Below are 21,663 nucleotides of genomic sequence, written 5' to 3'. Positions count from 1 at the left end.
TATGTAGGTATATACATGTGAATATTTTAAATATAGGCATATAATCCTCATAGAAATATATATATCTTTATAGACATAACATACATGAATATACATGAAGGAAAAGGGGTGTGTTGAAGGGGACACAAACAAGTCAACATGCTGGAACAGGAGTAAGTTGGAGAGAATATAGGATAAGAGGCAAAGTTTGTGTGTCTACCCAAGAGACCTACTCACTCACCTGACAGCCAGATTTGGTGGATATACAATAGTCTTCCAAAGATAACTGAGGGATTAAGTATATCTTGATAGTGACAAATATTTTATCCAAATATGATTGAGCTGCAAGTCTCAAAGGCAACATGGACTCTGAGATAACTAGAGCTTTCTATTCTTTTTTTTTAAATCAAGGAACAAACACTTGAGAATTAACAGACAGACCAAGGAAATGAATGTCTAATAATCTTTAAACAATCTGTTTATAAGCTATATTGCATTCACCAGTTTGTTACTAACAATGAAGTAAAAGCCTCCATGGCAGAACATTCCAGGACATGCAGATAATTTAAAATATGAAGCAACTTTTGCTTCATCAGCATGTTAGAGGAGTTTTGTAAAGACCTATAGACAGTTTCCTCACAGCTGTCAGAGACAGAGACCTGAGAACACAAATCCTTACAGCTGCAAATGCATGAAAAATGAACGTGTGTGCATTTGATTTAAACTGGTCCCATCATCATGCTGCATTCCAGGTCAAAATAGTAACAGTGAGACTTTGAATGTGAATCTGACAGCACAATAACACATTACGCATTTAAAGAAAGATTGTCCAGATGAAGTGAGATTGACCATATCTCATTTCACCATGGGATTGTGTATCTGCATTCTCAGAAGTCTCTATTATTTTAAGGAAGAACATTAAGAAGTCAGTAGAGAAGAATGGCAGGCACTCATATTCTTCAATCATTATGAAGGTCAGGCTAGCAACAATAATCCCAGTTTTCAGGGCCTTGCCATGATGTATAGAGCTGGACTAGGTGGCATAGTCCACAGTTTCTTCAGAATAGACTTATTACTTTTGAAAAGGGAGAGAAAAGCTGCAAAAAAGTGCCATTCAAAACACTGGGAAAAAAAAACCAAAACCTGAGTGCATTCTGGACCTACCAGAAACACTGAGAATTCAGGAGGGTTCAAGTCTCATCCATATTCAAAGAAAGAGCTTTAAGGAAAATATTGAGATGTCAAACTCCAGAAGGGAAATATCACCTCATCCTTTCAACAGAATAGTTGCCTTTTCCAGATGACTTGTACTCACAGCTGCTTCGGAAAATGTACCATATCCAAGATGGCTTTGTTTGGGGTAGTGTAATGATTACATTGAAACACGGGCAGTTCCCCTTCCATGTGAGGAAGAACTTCTTCCCTGTGAGGGTGCCAGAGCTCTGACACAGGCTGCCTAGGGAGGTTGTGGAGTCTCCTTCTCTGTAGATCTCCCAAACCCACCTGGATGCCACCCTGTGCCCTATGCTCTGGGTGTACCTGCTGGAGCAGGGGGGTTGGACTAGATGATCTCTAGAGGTCCCTGCCAACCTCAACCATTCTGTGATTCTGTGACATTCCCCTAAAACAGACCACCTTCAAGAAAAGCCTGTTCATTGAGGTTCCTCCACTTATGGCTATTGCAGAGGTAGTACTGAATGACTTTAGTTGGGAGTGAGCAGAACTATGTATCAGAACCCCTTTACTGAAATATAGTAAAACCTTGTGGGTCCAATATTATTGCTGGAAGTACCATAGGTCTGATGAATTCCTACTGCCATCTTTATTGAGCCAGCTGGGTGTCCTGAAGGAAGACTGACCTTCAAACCAGAGTGGGAACTGCTACCTCTACCATACACAGACAAGCAGGAGGAAGTAGCCATGCCAGATAATGTTTGTAATCAAGTATTTAAGACTGTGACAGCAGAAAGCAGCAAGACTGAACTCGTGGAACTTTTTTTTTTTTTTTTTTTTTTTCAAAAAGGTTTCGTGGAGCAGTGTGAATGTTAAAAACAAGGTGAATCAAAAGACTTTTGTTTGATGAGCGCAACAACAACATGGGGCTGTAGACCGGTTATTAGCTATGCATGGCTGTTTTTGAAGAACATGTAGACAGCAGCTGGAGTGCATTTAGGATGTGAAGGGGCTTGGCTCAGAAACGGTACTAAATACCATTAAAAGGGTGGGATGGAAAGTGTTAAGCAAGGATGTTGGCAGCCAGAGCAGCAATCAAGACAATCCGTTTCTGGGACAATTGCCAGGAAGCAAGAGGAATAGCACCAACAGGCTTGTGTTTGAGGAACATGAGCAGCTACACAGCCAAGCAAACGGAGCCCAGTGTAACACACAAAAGGGATCTGTACAGTGACCCATTCTCACAATTTCATCATCTTTTTTTCATAGAATGTGCAATGAGTCTTCAGTCCTGCATAATCTACTGTATAATATACTGGCATCTCTGAATTTTTTTCACATCTTGCTGTCAACAACAATTCTTCTTGCAGGTCAAACATCTTCTATCAAATGGCTATATATCAGGTTAAGAATCAGATTTTTTCCTCCTGACATTAATCTATACACCTAAAAATAAAGAACATATGAAACTTAAACAGAAGCTGGTGACTTCTATACAGGAGCTTACCAACTTAGGATATTAATTGGATATCCATTTCTTTGAAAATATCTAGAAATTTTTCTGTGTTCATATTTCTTCAAGAGCCACATATGCCTACAGCATCAGGACTGTGCTGAATATAATCACCAGATTCCAAAATCTAAATTAACAAATCCTTCTCCATATTGCATAGCCTCAAATGTCCTAAGAAGATAAGTGGATCCAACACAAACCATGTCCTGTGATAGTACTAGAAGTAACTGCACACTCACAGCTGTGGGCAAAGGCAGCCTCCAGCTCACGCTCTTTTTCTCGCACACAGACACTTCTGTCTTCTGCTTCTTAACCACCAGATCAACGTTCACTTTGCTCGGTGGCATGATCTCTTGGCGCTTTTGCCTACTGTACCCATGTACAAGCTGCTGTGAGTTTGTCCTTGTGTTCCACGTTGCCTACATCTTGCAACACAGCACAAAGAGCAAAGGTAACACAAGGATATGCTAGGGCCACCTGAGCAGTTTGGGGTGGGTAAAGTGGACTCTTAAGTGGACACTCTAAAGTGGACATTCACAGCCTCACACCCTTTTCCACTTGTTCAAATCAGACCCTCCCCAAGCATATCAAAACTTGCTCAGCAGGTTTCTATGCTGGTGATCCTTGAGTCTGTGTTTTCATTCACTATTTTTAATATTTCATGTATGTTTAAATTTTATTCAAGTTGGTCATACTTTAGTAAACAATCTTCTTATTCCTTTTATGATTGTAATAGATACATATATATGAAAATATATAAAACATAGATAAGTTTCAGTGCACAGATATGCACAAATATATAATTACACCAGTCTATTCCTACATATATAGAAAGACTTGCACATCTACAGTCCTACATACCTACAAGAATTCTTCAGTTACTGATGGCGTGGGAAGCTGGGGCATGCTTCCTTCAAGCATTCCTGGGAACCCTGAGCTCACCCAGGGTGTAGCTATATTACAGCATCAACAGGACCCACAATAACAGGACAGAAGCCAAGGTCAGGACAGGAGCCAGAGTTCCAATGCTAAACTGCTGGTGTGACTGGGGAGTGAGTAGCTTCATCAACCCTCATTTCATAAACAAGTGCTGGATACCCATTACGAGCCTTGACTTGCGTTAAACCCAAATTTACCAAAAAAACTTATTTTTTTTTTTGCCTTGCCTACTTACACATAAAAACTCTTCACACACTGCGGGAAAAACTGTTACTTCACCTGTATCAGTTGTCTCCACATCTTGATAGTAGAATATCAGATGATGCAGACCTCCAGTTGCCAGGAACCTGTCGATGCGCTCCATCTGTTCGAGATCACATTAAAGTATTTCATGTGATTGAAAGGTAATTGTAAAGGATCTAGGTGTTCTGGTTAACAACCAGCTGAACATAATCCAGCAGTGTGCCCAGGTGGCCAAGAAGGCCGATGGCCTCTTGGCTTGTATCAGGAACAGTGTGGCCAGCAGGAGCAGGGAAGCAATCATCCCTCAGTACTCAGCAGTGGTGAGGCTGCACCTCAAACACTGTGTCCACTTTTGGGCCCCTCACTACAAGAAAGTCATGGAGGTGCTGCAGCATGTGTGAAGAAGGGCAAGGAGGCTGGTGAAGGGGTCGGAGCACAGACCTTAGGAGGAGCGCCTGGGGGAGCGCAAATTCCTCAGCGCACAGAAGAGGCAGCTCTCTACAAGGGCTCTCTTCTCGCTCTCTACAAGTGCCACAAAGGAGGTGCTCGTGAGGCAGGGCTCCATCCCTTCTCCAAAACAACTCCCAATAGGACAAGCGGAAATGGCCTCAACTTGCACCGGGGGAAGTTCTAGTTAGCTAGTAGGAGGAACTTGCGCGTGTAAAGAGTGCTGAAGCATTGCCAGAGGCTGCCCAGGGAAGTGGTGGAGTGTGTGTCCCTGGCAGTGTTGAAGAAATGCCTAGATGAGGCCCTTAGGGACATGGCTTAGCAGGCATGGCGGGGCTGGCTTTGCACTTGCACTTGATGATCTTGAAGGTCTTTTCCAACCATAATGATTCTACGATTCTCTTTGTGGCTGGCATACTCACCATGCCAAGTTTAACTTGCTCAGATATTGAACTGATCAGTATTGACAAATATGTATTTCATTATGATTGTTCAATATTAGAATTATACCAGGTCCAGTTACTACCTCCCAAAAAATAATCAGAGACCAAAAATCTAATCTGGAGGCCATTTAAGAAAGATAATTTCTGTTCAACGATGTGCTGCTCTGAGTTTCAGCACTGGATACTCATGTCTAATCTGTTGTTTTTCTGGATCTGCAGGACATTGATTCATTGTATATGTTAAATATATAGCAGTCCTCAAGGGCAATAGACTTCTCATTCAGAAACATTTACTGGGACTATTTGTGCTTCCTAAGGTAGGGGGAAAGAACAGGCTTTATAACAGATCACCACCAGCAAAAAGAAAACCACACTGATCCTGTTGCCATTAATAATGGGCCTGAGTTACTCACTTAAAGACCACATAAATTGCTGTTCCAGGAAATCTTGGCTGAGCTCTCCAAGAAAAGGTCAAAATAACTATTACACTTCAATCTAGCTTGTTTTCTAAGTGTAACAGATGCCAATATTTCCTCATCTGACAAGCATTCTCAGGCAGGAGAATTTGCCAGAAAAACCATTTAGAGATAAAAATGCAAAAAGGCATTTTTCTGAAACAATTTCTACAATCTGTGCAATGAACTTTCACATGAAAACACAGAATTATTGGAAGGTCTTCAGGCAAGCCTCCCATTTAAAGCAAGACTTTGGCCAGCATTAGATCAGGTCATCCAGAGCCTTGTCTAGACTGGATCTCAAAAGTCTCCAAGTATAGAAATTCCATCACCTCCCTGAGTAACCCATTTCCTTTCTACACTACCTTCCAGAGGGAGAAAACTCTCTTAATGTCCAGTGTGCAAGTTGTGGCCATTGCCCCCTGTTGTGGCATCTGCTACAGCTTGGAAGAATTCAGTTCTGTCATCCTGCAGCTACTCTTGCTGCAGAGTTTATATTTCATAACTCTTTAAGCTCTGAAAGAATCGAGGTTGAGCTCCCTCAACCTCTCCTTATAGCCCACATGCCCTAGGTCCTAACAAGCTCAGTAGTCCTCCACTGAGTTGCCTCCAGGTTCTCAACCTAACAGCAGTGAAATGAATGCAATGTGTGAATTATTTTGCAATACATGCAACGTGAATTTTAATCACAGGTTTAATGCAAGATCCATAGTCATTTGAAAGCAGTTCTAATTAATTTCAAAATCCATATTATTACAACAGGGTCCCAAACATGGGAAGGGACTTTTGTTCAACTTGCAAAATGGAAAGAATAATTTTTCCCATGAGAAGGAAGACTAATTTCAATATGCAAAAATATGAAGTGTGGCAAATGTATCACCAAGTATCTGGTAGCAATATCAGTTCTAAAGTATCCTACCAGCTTCACCTAGCAAATGCATCAGATTACCTGGTTCCCCTCAAGAACAGCATCTTCCACTTCTGCCCTGTCCAGATTCACACAAGAAGCAACAGTATCCAGTAGATAATCATGCCTGCCATCCAGCTGTGCACGTTTAGCCTCTCTTTCCTCCTTGAGTTTCTGCTGTTATAAAACACAAAGGAGAAAATGAATAACTGACACTGTTTCGAAGAAAAACAAAGAAAACTTTAAAAGCTATTTAGAAAACAAATAAAGGACATGACATTTTCCATATTTGTGATTTATGTTTCTAAACACAATCAAGTGAAATTTTTAAAAGCCACTCATGCTAAAATTTTACAGTTGACTTCCTATGTTCCATTACCAAATTTAGCACTATTTTCATCAACAAGCTTTTTATACAGCAGTGTCTATTTGTTGAGTGTCTCTAGAAAAAGAGATAGATTTTATATGCAAGATTCCTGCTTTCTGCCACAGTTATCGTCAACTCTGCAGGCCATTAGTCCTAACTTTTCAGTCTATTCATAAAACCATCAAATCTATTCACACAGCAATCAAATCAAAGAATCTGACCCCATGTTCTTCATGTCAGATAATGTAAGTGTTCCTCAGTCAAGACAGAGGTGCTATTGGAAGAAAGTGGGAATTCATTATCTCTTTAACGCACCGACAAGTAAAGCAACAAGCCTCAAGGTACACAAGTGTCTACAAATTTGCTTGGCTTCAGCTATTATGCCATTCTCAAAGCAGTACGGCTGCTCTTCTAATTGAATTGAATTCCCATATGTAAAACATCTCATTGCATTATAGACAGAATAGCCTTCTGGAGCAGTTACCAGCACTATTGTGCTTGCGCATTACAAAATTTAATATCACTTCGTTTTCAAAAGAAATGCAGAATTATGTTTCATTGGTGTAAATGCAATCTTTATTTCCCCAGTGATTATGAAAAAAATCTGGTAACTATAAATCAAAAAAATGATTTAGCCACAGGTTTCTGCTGAGCCAATAGGACTTGCGTGATTTACTTTATACCTTACTAACTCCTGAAGGAATTTCCAGGCATTTGATCAACTTGTAACTAGTATGTTTACACATATGCTGAATGCACCAGAATTTTTTTCATGTTAAATAAAGGCATACAAATCATGTTCTTTACACAGATAATGCTAAAGAGTAAAGTAACAGATTTATTTGTTAATGCATTTTATGCAATTTTAGTTCTATCATCCAATAAGACGGTCTTTACTTCCTCAGAGGCCAAGTATCATGATGGGATTAACCATTCCCACGTGTTCTCAAGATGAAGTAGAAATTTTCCCTCTAATTAGATACACCGCAGGCAACTTTTTCTGGATGGGTAGGCCTCACACCAGAGGCTAATTCCAGAATCCTGAAAATCAAGTGTACTTGGTTATTTCAGTAATTCGAGGATAACCAGCAATGTATCTTTAACGGGGAAAAGTATGACCACTATCAGTTAGATAATTTCTAATTAGCCGAGCTAAAAGCTCTTTTTATTTCACTAAAAGTATATTGACATTATCTATTTTTGCATTTTGGTATGTTTCCAAGGTAGACCTCCATACATATTGTAAGACAAGGAATTCATCTTAAAACAGTTTTTAGCCTCTAATTCCAAGAGAACACCGAAATGTTCATAGCTTTTATTCCTGGTATAACTTGCCAGTTGCTACAAGCTGAAATCATCAGCATCCTCATCTCAGACTAGGTAATCACATCCTGACGTTTGCTTCAGTCATTTTAATGGTTCTTTAAATTTTAGTGTCTTGAATCCCATATGTCCCGATCCACCGTCAGGGGAGGTTTCGATACAATCCCAAGAGCGAGATTAAGACACAAATGAGGTCAAATGCCATGCAACCTTATAAGCTCTATTTTCATAATAGTGATAAGACAGAGAGAAGAAGAAGGGAAAAAAAGAAAACAAAAAGAAGAAGAAAGATAAGCAGGCAAGCAGGAGAGATGCAGCAAGATTAGTTACCACCGCCATCACCAGTCGAGGCACGTTTCGTTGTCTCTGCCTCGGTGCAGGTGATGATTTTCTTGGAAGAGAGTGGAGAAGAAAGAAAAGAAGCTTCTCTCTTTGCGTGCATCTCCCCACCTTGGGGGGTAAAACATAGTCCTTTTATTGTCCCAGTTCTTGAAGAGGCCATCCACTTTCTTGAAGTTTGTTGCTTTGGTGCTCCTCTTCCTCCCCCCACTCAACTGCCAGCGCCGCTCGTCAGGCTCCGCTGAGCATTGTTGGGGTCTTGGGCTAATCCATGAAGTCGTAAATTGTGTAGAGATAACAAACCTTGAGCTGGTATCCCAGTCTTCCCATGGACAGGATGCCAGGGGCAAGAAGTTGTTAATTGTATGAAGATAAGATACCTGGCATACCTCAGTCTTCCCAGAGACAGGAGGAAACTATATGGCAACAACGTCGAGACAGAACACAATCCACACTGGTCTCTTACACCATAGCGTATCAGTTCTTCTGTATGGCTAGTCACATACAAACAAGGAAGTATTTGATGCCTAAGGCCAACCATAAGAGCATTCACGGAATCACAGAATGATTCAGACTGAAAGGGAGCTTTGGAGGTCAGCTAGTCCAACCCCTTTCTCCAAGCAAGGTCACCCAGAGCACATAGCACAGGATCACATCCAGGTGGGTTTTGAGCATCTCCAGGGAAGGACACTCCTCCTCCTCTCTGGGCAGCCTGTTCCAGGGCTTCGCTACTCTCACATTTTTCCCCATTTTCAGACAGAACTTCCTGGGTTTCAGTTATGGCAGTTGCCTCTTGTCTTACTGCTGGCCACCGCTGAAGATAGTTTGGTCCCATCCTCTTGACAGACTCCCTTAAGATATTTATATACGCTAAGATCCCTCTTGGTCTTCTCTAGGCTTAACGTCTCAGCTCTCAGCTTCTCTTCAGGTGGGAGATGCTCCCATCCCCTTATCCTCTTCACAGCCTAATGCTGGACTCTCACAGTCTTGTCAACTCTATCAGCAGTGCTCTTGCCTAACAGACTTCTGCCGGCCTCCTCAAATTATTTACATGTTTCTCCAGGCACGGGTCAAATTTAGGGACCATTTATTCCACATCTGTTAACTTAACAGTTCCCAAGTCTGTTTTTCAAGACTTTATAATTAACTGATATCGGTGCAGTTTTATATCAATATAAACAAGAAAAGCACTTGGTCTTTTAACACAAAATACAGATTTCATTCACAATAAGAGGCATTCCCTTCCTGAGAAGGGCAAAAACCTCCTTACCTACTAGTTAATCCACTTGCTCACAATCAAGCTCAACACTATAAATACTGCATCAACACTCCCGTGAGAGTTCTTGGATGCTAAACAACTCCCCTTCGTCTTGCTAAAGTGCACTAGCATTTCAAAAGCCTGAGCTAAGAGTAATTAGTCATTTCTTAAATGTATTGAGACATCTGGCTGATTAAATATTCAATTTATACATTTAATCATGACAGTGGGGACACTGTAAAGACTAGCAATGGGAACTACGTTTGTATTGTCATTCAACTGTACAGTGTAATTCCCATGTTTTGCTAAGCGTAATTTATGCATGTATTTTCACCTCAGCATTTTTGCTGTATCATTCTGCTGAATAAGAAATCCATGTAACATCAAATATCTTTAAATAACTTAACTCAATATTAAACATTATACTTTCCTTGTGTGGAATAGTGTGAGACACTGAACAGATTCTAAGTAGTATGTACTCATTTGGCCTGCAAATGTTCAGTTTCCACATTTATCAATTGTACATCAACTGTATTTCAGATTAATTGCATTTCAGAAAATATTCTCTATTGAAATCACAAATTTAAGGAAAAAAATCTTAGTGTTAGCATGTCACAAAAATGTACAGCAGACTTAGCTTCAATGCTTTCAATGCTAATAGCAAGTTATTAATTTAATTAGTTAAAAATGCTTAGAAGTTCTGCTAGACTGGAAGCATTAGCTCAGAGAACTTGCATTAGTCTTTTTATGTATGTTGGAACAGTCCAGTGAGGGTCTTCAGGGGTCAAACCTGCCCTTACAGAGCTGCTACTAGGTTTGCAAGGTTTAAAGCACGCATCAATTAGTGTCTCCTACTCAGCACCAATAAAGAAAGGTTTATTTGTCAGAAACAAGTTTTATTTCTCTTTTTAAGTTTAAGAATAGACAAGCAGCAGCTCAGTTATACTGCTCTATCATGGTAATAAATTTCTTTGCCGTTTGAAAGGCACTTGAAACAATCTTACTACTTTTCTCAGAATTATCACCAAAAGTGCTACCATGTCAAGGCCTTTGTTGCAATATGCTGATGAAAACAGCAGTTTCCGTTTTTCTATGTTTTAAAGCATTTATAATTATTTTTAGGATACTCCTCATTTAGGATGAGCTATATCAGCATACAAATTGCATGAAAATATTGAGCTTTCTCCCTTCCCCCCCCCCCCCCCTTTAGATTACCTCTTTAAGGGCTAGGCTATTCACGAACAAAAGCTATAACCAGATTTCTACTCCAGATTTGTTTCTTTCCTTATTTTTGCATCTGCGGGTATTTCTGGCTTTCAGACACTCAATCTAGTTGTATCAACCAGAATCTAAATAAATAAATCCAGTAGTCTGTGTTTTCCAAACTCAGTCTTTGGAATAAAGATAATCTTAACCATAACTGCTCTTCCACCTTGTTCCAAAACAGTAGCTGGAACTCTAGGAATCTGTTTCTATTTTACAGCCTTTGGGAGTCACTGAAGAAACGCCTGCCCTGAGACATCACCTCCAGACAAGCAGCAGTTTCTGTATGAGAAACTAACAGCACATCTTATCTAAGAGAACACTGTGAGACTAAGATTTGAAAACAGAAGCCCTGTAACAAAGTCCAAACTACCTTCTCCTTCTCTAAGAGAGCAATTGCTGGTATGTGCAGGAACCCCGTCACACAAACCCTAGCGGGGATACCCTCTAGCACCTTCAATCCAGGTTATCCACCAAAGCCTCCTTATAACGTTCCTGCACACGGGCAGATCCAGGTGGACTGTCATTTACATGAAATAAATCATTTCTCACTTAGGTGTCTGAAAGGACTAAGTTATTACTTTGCACAGGTTTACCTAAGTTCATTTTAAAAACAGCAGTACAACCATTTTTCATTTTGTTTTTTCCCCTTAGTCTGCGCTCATTAAAAAAATAAACTGCTAAGAAAAGCCACATGTCACATTCTCACAACAAATGTAAGTCTTCAGTTAATTAACTGAAAAGTCATTTTTGATGATCAGTCCTAGGCATAACAAATAACTTGCTTTAGTTACACAAGCCTAAATCAACTCTCTTGCATAACTAAAACAAAGAATTTCACTGCAAATGCTCTGTTCAGACAAAAGCCAAGTTAACTGCGTTAAATTCAAATGAATTTCAGCAAATGTCTGCTCTTCAACCACAGCAAAGGGAAGATTCTCAAGTTTAAGTGTTAAGCAAGCCAACACTCACCTAAGCATAACAATAACAGCAACAAATCAGAGAGACAAACAAGTTAAAACTTGAAGAGTTTGCCAATTACTGTGTAGCATATATTCATATATCTATTAAGCTACAAGTAATGAGAGCAGATGTCAAGGGACTTTCTTTTGATGCCAGAACCTCAGAAACAAGATGTCACCTCCATTGCACAGTGCAGTTGCTGATGTTGCTGTAGAGTCTGCTTTTCATCTACAAAAGGACTTCCCATAACTTGATGATTCGTAGTCAAGAAATTGGAAAATTAAGAGTCCTTCCATATTGCCTTTCATCACAAGCTACAATATTCAGAGTTCATATAAATGCTATTTAGTGTTGAGGCTCTCTCCACGTGACTTGAAACTTGTTTCTCAATACAACTTAAATTATGCCAGAGGCACTAGTGAATTCACACATGCTCAGCTCAAAGTCTTTTGGACACATATTACACTTAAACTTTACTGGGAAGTTCAACAGTGGAAAAAGTCACCTAATTCTATTGTCAATTTAAGTCTTACAAGAAACATATTCAGCCAACATGATGGTCATCTCTTTTCTAACCTATTAACAAGCTTTATATTGCACAGGTCTTGCACTGGATTTCTCTGTCTATAGCAAGCCATTTTACTACACTTTCCAAAAACCCTGAAGGGTCAAGAAAAAGACTATTCTCCCTTCCTCTCCAATAAATATATAAATAAAATAAAAAATACACAGACAAGAAGGAGTCGCCTCTAACTTGTGACGTTTTTTAATTAGAAGACCCGCCTCAACTGAGAGCGGGTTAAAACGAGAACAGTTAGTTCAAACGACCAACTTTCTGAACTGATTTAAGACTCTTCATGGATTCTATGCTTTGCTATTGTGTTACGTTGCACATATAGAATTTCCATTTTACAAGTTTTGTAAGAGTAAAGGTACACATGAATTTTGCTTGGTGGCAAAGCTTACGACTGTTTCTGTTGCCAGATGCTGCCACAAACTCTTTACTTGTGCCAGGAAAACCTTTGTGAAATTGCACCATTACCAGACCACTGCAACAACCTGGGGCAGATTTAAGCACACGTAGCTAAGTACATAAAGTGTCTCCCTGGGCAAATGTCTCTTTCAAAACATACCACATAACTAAGGTAACTTTACAAGACTACACCTAAAACTGCATCTGACAACAAATGCTTGTTCCAAAAATAATTTTGTGCTGCAAAAGGAATAGCTTATCCACTTTTACAAAAGCAGAATTTTATACCAAGACTATATCACCTACTCATATCATTTTAAAAACACACTTTTTGAATTCAAGCCTTCAAATCAGCTACAGAGTTACTAACCTGGACATAGGCCTAGGTTACTACATACCTGCATACAAGTATGTAGTAACCCATACTACATACATGCTACAAACATACATACAACTACCTGGACATAGTTACTAACCTGGACATAGTCCTAAATTCAACTTCCCTTACCTTTAGAACTCGGCCAATGCTCTGTTTCCAAAGCTGCTTTCCTCCAGCTCTAAACATTTCAGTAGTCAACATGAGCCTCAGGTACTGTTTTTAGTCAATAAGCCTTAAAACATGGCGTATGCTTCTTTATTCATCATTTAACACTTCCCCTCCAACCTGCCATTCATATTTGTTCCATTCTGCACCTGTAGAAATACTAAAAAGTACCTAGAAAATATAGACCTAAAAAGCCAGCAACTATTAGCCTTAGATCTATTTTTAAAATAAATTCTAGTGTATATTTAAATCCCTCAAAAACTGAATTTGGCTACTTTAGATACTAGAGGTTTCTAAGCACCAGAAATTGCTGGCTATAGATTAGGAGCTGAAAATTGCAGCTACCAAACACAGCGTCGTTAAGGTGATATTGTTGATATACAAACATCACTCCACACAATTCATCGTGCTCAAGGGCAACATAAGGGCTTGCAAGAGCCAACCTTATAACTGCTTATCTGATTTCTATTTAGCTTTCTTGAGTAATCCTTACGTCAACAGGCATCTTTGCTTCTCATTACAGATGACTGTCGAGATAAACAGCAACACCAGTCAAGCCATTTTTAAAGAGCTTTATACATAGCTTTTACCTTCAGCCTGCTAAGTTACCAAGTTTTCTGCTCTTCTTATGCAAGGACACTTGGTTATTTTTCTGGCTGTGCAGTTTTTGTTTAATATAGCAGTTTTTCTTTAGTAACTAATGCTTTCTTCCCCTCTTAAAATATCCTCTTTTTTTTTCTACTTCCATGACAGATTGCAATCTAATGTCCTCTTGAAAATATCTAGGGTGGCGTGGGAGGGGAAACAAACCAAAAAAATAAGCATTGGAAAAAAATATATGTAATTAACATAATTAACACATACATATTTGAAAAATAAAGAATGCAACAAAGAATGTAAAGAATGCACTTAGGGTAAAAGTAAACATTCCCCATTTCTCTGAACCTTTCATATCCTTCTCTACTATAAAATTAAACATGCTATTAAAAATCTCACAATGAGTTAATTTCTGGAGATATTTCAGAGCATTAATGAATCCCTCACAGTATACATGTGATTTCTAACAAAAACTCAGCCTAGTGGGCTCAATTTTGCTATACGTCAACAAAAGTCCTTTTAACTTAAATAAATTTCCCTTAAAGGAGAACCTAAGAATTGTAGAGCTTTTTCATAAAATGATGTAAGATCATAGCAACTAACTCATGGAATCACAGAACTGTGTAGTTGAACATGACCTCCAGAGGTCATCTATTCCAACTTCCTACTCCAAGGGATTCTGGTTAAGTTGTTGCTCAGGAACATATCCAGTTGAGTTCTAAGTATTCCCATGGAAGGAAATTCTACAGCCTTTTGGGGAACCTTTTCCAATGAGGGACCACACACAAAAAAAGCCTCAATTTAATCAAAACGTCCCATTTTCTAGCTTGGGTCCATTGCCTTTTGCCCTATTACCCTGCACTACAAAGAAGAACCCAGCTCAGTCAGTCTTCTCTCTACTGTCACATCCAGTAGTTATCAGACTTGCATATGTCGCATTGGCCTTAGAGCTCCCTGCCTCAATCTTTGCCTATCATGGGTAATCCTTCCTTCTCACACACTTCACAAAAAGGCTCAAGGACCCAGAAGGCCAGAACGTAAATGCTACTAGTGAAAACTAAGGCACCCTTTACCATGTCCTTGTTCCTTAGGCCCATGTCCCATTGAGCAGTGAGGTCACATTTTCTTTTGCTCCACACCTGTTGCCAATGTACTGCCAGGAGTCATTCCTGCTACCTTTACTTCCCTTACGAGTTTCAACTCCAGCTGAGCACCAACTTTCCTGATTCCATTTGTGAGCACTTGGAATTGTTGACCTTCAATGTTGACCTTGAAGGTCAAACAGCTTTCCCAGATATCGATATATTTTAAGGCAGTCTCCCACAGGATACTGACCAGTAGATCCCTGAAGAAACTAAAATCCACTCTCCTGAGTTCTGAAATTGAAAGACAATTGTGACTTTCTTATTGCAGGGATCAGACTAATTAGTTGTACCCCTAAATGTATTAACATCAAATAACATTAAAACTTTGAACTACACAGAAACTCTCTTTGCAGCAGTAATACACTATAGACCACCCTTCACTCAGAAGCTTTAAGCAGTCTGCTTAGAGAGGATTTGATAAAATGCTGGTCTTGGTTAGAGTCTTATTTTTTCTTTAAACACATAGAAAGCAACTCCCTGTGATCTTCACTAGGTGTTAAAAAGGAGACCTGAAAACATTCAAGTGGTTCAACCTGTACTTTACTCCCATGGTCAGGTCACCTACTGTCATTGTAACAAAACAAAACAAAAAAAAAAAAAGGCAGTAGTCTTCCAGTAGAGCAAAGTTAATGCACTAGCACAACCTACAAGCCAGAAGGCCAAGTTGCAGACTTAAAGTCAGCAGCCACATAATGAAAGGCCCTTGTCCCCTTCACTACCTTCCAGCCTTCCAAACCACAACAAGAAACAATGCTCAGCTTGAAGTATGAGGTGAAAAACTACAGCAAGAAGATTTGTTTCATACCCACAAGAACATTAGTTTGAATACTGTAATACGGCTGTATAAAAAGATCCAATGTCTCATGTTCCTTCAACAGTCTTCAGATAGATTAGTTCTTCCCAAGACAGAGACTATGGTCAGTGACCTAGGAGAAATATCAGGGGTAGTATGAAACAAAATCTTTTTTGACTCCTTATTTGATCAGCTTTAAAAAGATATTTTTAGCATTTTCAAAAGGTTTTCATTGCAATTATCAACTTTTTCTAATGTTGAAGTTTTTAGAGGTCCACAATCAGGTCTATGATTTAAAGAATACATTTGGCTTCCACATCCTTCAGGTGGATCCATGCATGAACAAGTTGTGTTCTTGCCTAATAATGTAGGATACATATTAAGGAAGATATAAACTCTTCATTTTTTTTTCCTCAGCATTTTCTGAAACCTTTCACTATATTCTCTGTCTCTGGATAGTCTTTTGTTGTGTTCACTCACCTGCAAGACACTGGAGTCAAACTTGGGAGGAGTCACCACCTCAGGACAGTAAACCCAGGTAGTTAAAAATTAACTGACTTTAGAGGAAAACTTTTCAGATAACAAATATAACAACCAAATATTTTCAAGAAATTTAAAACAAGAATAATTTTACTATACCAAAAGATACTCTGATAGTGTTATACTACACAGCTTTAGTAACTGGGTTTCTTTTACTAAGGCTAATTACAGATAGTAGTTAGCTGCCATCAAGTGGCTGACAGCCTAAAAAGCACATTATTATAACCCCCTCCCCCCCGCCAAAGCACAGACCACAATCTTGAGCAAATGTAATAACAGAAATAGAAAGAGATTCCCTTTATGGACATGATCACCTACACACTGGAGATGAAAATTTATGCTGCCCGGAAATGGAGGAAATGCAAGAAAAGCCTTTCCTACTCTGCTGCCTTCTTTTCATACCACTGCAGCAGCGCTGGAAGCTGAAGGCAGACTCTCCTAGGCTACTTGCAATTGCTTCAAGGTCATTGAGGTTTTAATACTTACCTTTTTCCTTGATGTAAGAATTTAACTGTTTCTTTGAACAAAAGCTTGCTGTTTTTGCAATGTTTTCTTGCTGCACAACAAGCTTTCTATGGTGAAAGATGGCACTGCTTAAAGGATTAATGTACCACTTATGAACTCCTAGCATAATTCTGTGTTCTGCTTTACGCAATAAATCCGTCCTCCAGGCTCTGTTTGCCCACATCATCCACTGCTAAGAAAAATCAATCACAATCTAAAAGGCAGCAAAAACTCTGAATAGACTAGACAGATATCAATCCCTCAATAAATTATTTAGTCTTCTATTTACCAAGGTGGGCAGGATTTGTCAGTCTTACCAAATGAAGAGACAGCATTCTGGGGGCAGAAAATGTTGATTCAAACCACCAGCTCACACACAAGTGGTATTTTTCCCCATTTTAAGAAATTAGAGAATAGTTCACCTTCTCCATCCTCTCCCAGCCCCAATTTTTCCTGTCAGCTTGAGTCACAGTAGTAATGATGAATCAACACATATATAACAATTGCCTGATCAAGACAGAAGGACTGACCATGATGTGCTAATAGCGACCAAACGGGCCCTCAGGGTAGGAAACAGAGGTAAAGCCTTCAGCTGTTCCTTGCACGCTCACGAAATGCCATTTCAGATTGTAGTGCTGATACTAAAATCTTTGGATAACATAAATGGTCATAGAAAGCTAGTGAGAGGAGAGGAAAAAAAAACTTTTGGAGACAGGTGACTCCTTACACTGGTCCGTAACAGGGCACAAAACCTGGTTCAAAATTTACAATATTAAGTATCAACATAAAATTTAATATTAAATACAAAATTCAACAACCTTACAGGACAAAGAAAAGGGAAAAAAACAGCTAAATTAATAAAATCCTTGAAAACAACATGTAAGGACCATACTGGAAACAGAGATCAATAGCATAGCTTCTATGAAGACTTAAAAGACTTAAGAAAGTGAGCAAGTAAACCAGCATAGCTAAATAAGAGAGTAAAACAAATGAGGCATCCTCTAAAAGATGGAACAACTTAAAATGAAGAAAGTCTGGAGGTTTAAACAAAAATGCAGCAAGTTGAAGCACTGTGAAGAGCAGGTAATGACATAGAAAATGCTAGTGACAACGTGCATCCATCACAGAAGAACCTTCTCTCAGAAGGTTTTGCAAAAAAAACAAACAAACAAAAAAGAATCATAATATTGACAGAAAGCAGGAGAAGATAACTAAGTTTTTTTCCCCAAAAATGTTCAGTTTCCTTTGTACAGGAAAAAAAATCATTATTTGCTTAAATTGGAAACTGCTTAAATAGCACATAGTAATGTTCAAGAGATGAAATTATAAAGCAAGCTGGCAGAAACAATGGCAGCAGATATCAGAAACCGTCACCCAAAAATTCTAATGCTAGTCAGAGACAAAAAAGCAAAACTACTTAAAGCCACGTGTATACCCCATTAGTATCACAGAACAGCCCCCTTGGCTTATAAAATATCTGTTTTCAATAAGGGCTGCCAAGCAGAATAAGAAACTCTTGAGAGAAAAGGCTGTCTAGGTAAAATAATAGAAATTACAATAAAAAAAAAAATTAAGGGGCATGTCTTAATTTGCTTCGGAAAATTTACTAAGTTTTCCGGAAAAGGCAAAGAGACTCACTGTGACCTACTGAGATTCACTGAAAGAGTTAATAAGCATCATGTAGATTGGTCTGTATGCCCTGTATTTGCAAAAAGCAAAATTCCATGTCAAGTGCTTCTCGGGAAAGCAAAAGGGAAAAGATCCTCCCAGGGATAAAGAACTGGATTAAATAGTGGGAAGCACAGGATGGCTGTAAAATGAACAGTTAGATATTGGGCACTAGTGGAGCTCTCCATGGATGTGCCCTGTTCATATCCCCAGGTGAAAAAGGGAAAGCCTGCAAGGACAACAAAGTCTGCTGGCAAAACTACCAAAGAATTACAGAATTTTCCCAAGCTGAGCGACTGCATGTTAAGCTACAGATGAAAATACAGAGGAGGTTTGCATCTCCGTCTTGACAGTGGTTCCAATTTAAACTTTTTCTCCTCATCTGTCTTTCAAAGTAAATCCTCAGACACGCTGAAGCCTGGAGATGATATTTATTTCCCTTTCTTAAGGGTTCATGGGAAAAGTAAGCTAGGCTTTTCCAAAACTCAGTTACACAAACTGATAACTCACTTCATTCCACGAGATGGAGCTGCAGTTTGCAAATATTTAGCTGATAGACTTTATCCTGGAAAAATGATTAATATATTTGAATACCAAAAAAAAGTTTCAGTAAGCTGACACTATTTTCCCCGTATTAGTCATTGCATTTTCCTTTTTTTAAAAAACTAACGAACAACTGGTGCAGCATCTCATACATGTGAGTTGCAGAAGCTTATACTGACTGCAAGTTACATTTACAGTGCATCAAACTCTTAACAAAACCCGAGTGCCACAGGTGGGGGTATCATTCAATGACACATTAGCCCTCAGACAGACTGATGACACTGAAGGGCTGACTGCATTTAGAGAGCTAAGGATCCCACGCCATCACTGCACAACATGCAGTAAGTAAGTTATTTTAGCCGCCTGTTTTTCTGAAGTTAATTATGAGGGTATAAAGATAGTAGAGTTTGGATTTATTAGTCTAGCACAGTCCAAAGGCCCCCCAAAAATCAGCTAACATGTTACTCATCTAGCCTTACAAATGATGTTGTTTTTCTTTCTTATGCCCCCCACCAGGTAGCTAAGGTTGAGTGTCCTTAATCACTAACCGGGAGCAATATTTTTAAATTCAGCATTCTTATGTCAGTCATAACTGTTTAAAGTGATAGGATTTAAAAGCAAAGTCATTAAGACATTTTATCTCATCCCACTCAGTGTTTGTCCATTAGTTGGGGCTAATTTACACCTCAATAGTTCAAGGATCAGTTCTTACAAAATTTTGTTGCTGTGTCACTTTTCTCATGCATATGTGCAGTCAAGCTAAGAAGCTTTGCCTCGGCAGTCAGAATGGAAGAATAAATGCCTTTTTTCCATACTACTTTCATGAGAAAACTGCCACCAGACCTAAATTATAACTTCTAGATAGACCATTTGTCCTCCTCTCCAGTTGCCTGCACATAGGAGTTTTGCTACACTGCAGTTAAGTCCCCTACCCGTGGCACCTGCCTTCCACTTGAAGGGAAGACACAGTCTCAGGTATAGAATCAAATAATTTTGAAATTATAGCTCTCTTCATCTGATTTTGAAATCAGACTACAGGCTCCATCCACTCATCCACTCAATCAGAAGTTTTATACTGAAAATGAAATTTCATTAAGACAGCACCACCCTCAAATATTAAGTCAAATATTTTTGAATTGGAAAGAATTTAAGATTATTTTTATTTGGTTGAAAACATCCTCCTTGTTCCGTGTTCACAAGCCTGGACATAGTGTTAATGTGTGGGATTATGAGCATATAAATTGTCTAAACAAGAAAAATAAGAATGACAATGTTGAAACCCAAGTACTAAATGAACATATTGATCAGGTGTATTCAGTACAGTTCTCAACCTTTACATTCAGCTTTACCTCAATGGTGTGTAAGCCATGCTAGGTAAACCTCAACTAAAACACGCAACTGCCTTACTCAAGCATGATACTAGGGATTAAAATTATTTCAATTATCATGGTAAGAGTTCACAGAGAAGAAAAGACCTTGAATGTTAAAATATAACTGTAATCTCTACAGCAAAGTACAGATTAAAAGAATAAAAAAAATTGATAATTCTCCATGTTGATCACCAACACCTGTAATTAACTTTCAATTTTTATAATCACATCTGTAAAAGTAATCAAATTTCAGCTACAACTTGTCAAAATAAATTCTTGTACTGTCAATATCCACTTAGCTTTCAATAGCTCTTTATTTTATACCCTCAACTCGCTAGTATTCAGTTTCTTTGAAAGCTTTCCCTAGGTCCTATTTGCTGCTACATCACAGTCATGTAAATTTACGTGCATTAGAACTGTGGTATACCGAGTTCTCTTCCCCACACATATTTATTAATGTTAGCATCTTCTCTCCTTCCCCAAGAGCAACAACAAACCAAATCCAGAGCGAGAAGCAGCAAGCACACACTTGCTCTTTGGAGAGCAAAAACTCCTGCCTCCTGACGGGCACAAGAGCAGACACTGCAATGCCGCGTTTCCAATGACTGCATCCGCACACAGGGTCAACCACCCACTGCTAAGGTATAATCTTGGTTTTTTCTAGGAGGTCCGGAAACATTTCCTTTCTGGTATCTGGGCAACTCCAACGCATTTGGAGTGAAGTACATGACTTCGAAAAGAAAGCAAATGAATAACTACGATTTATTACTTGCAAAGAACTGCTAAGTTGTTCTGTGCTAACATGCAAGAGACAGAAGATAAATAAATACAGCCTAATTGCAATACCCAGAGATGTTTCTGGGTAGTTTGGTATTAATAACTAAGTGTCTTTTTGCAGAACTTGTTTTCTGTGGAACAACCAAAGGGGTCTGTTGGTTCAGAACTCACATTTTGTCTGCTATCAGCGGCAACCAGACAAGATCAGTTGATTCAGGGTAAGTAAAAGGGGGGCACCCCCAAAGGAATTTGTACATCCCCTTTAACGAGCACCACTAACATTTAGAGGCTTTTGATTACTTACACTGAGATCAGCTTTCTTTACTATGCAGGTTTAGTCATACTTTCGTACTGCTATCAAGGGGTTATTGCAGTCGCCCAGACCCCGCTGAGCCAAGTCGCTCTAAAGCTTTTTAAACGACCCCCCCACACCCTTTTGCAGCTGAACTGAGCTCACAAGAGCAACTCAGTTGACCCACAGGTCATAGACAACCACATTGAATGTTAGAGATATAGATGCAAGCTTCCAAGCAACTCAGACTTGCTGTGCTCAAAGCTGGCTAAGTGGGACCATATCGCAATCAAGACATAAATAAC

General features: G+C 39.1%; 1 protein-coding gene across 2 annotated transcripts in view; it reads right to left on the bottom strand.

The window, feature by feature from the left end:
• Positions 1–13,150, bottom strand: part of DNAH5 (dynein axonemal heavy chain 5) — a 117,670-nt gene extending 104,520 nt beyond the window's left edge. For both annotated transcript variants that reach the window (XM_026048540.1, XM_026048541.1), the window contains exons 1-3: positions 13,094–13,150; positions 6,142–6,276; positions 3,884–3,968 (exon numbers count right to left, since the gene is read on the bottom strand). In XM_026048540.1, coding sequence (XP_025904325.1) covers positions 3,884–3,968; positions 6,142–6,276; positions 13,094–13,150 — 277 coding nt within the window. The remainder of the gene's footprint in view (positions 1–3,883; positions 3,969–6,141; positions 6,277–13,093) is intronic.
• Positions 13,151–21,663: the final 8,513 nt, after the last annotated feature.

Source organism: Nothoprocta perdicaria, unplaced genomic scaffold (assembly GCF_003342845.1).
Source record: "Nothoprocta perdicaria isolate Ctin4 unplaced genomic scaffold, notPer1 scaffold_55, whole genome shotgun sequence".
NCBI lineage: Eukaryota > Metazoa > Chordata > Aves > Tinamiformes > Tinamidae > Nothoprocta > Nothoprocta perdicaria.
This window is presented reverse-complemented; position numbering and strand designations above follow the sequence as displayed.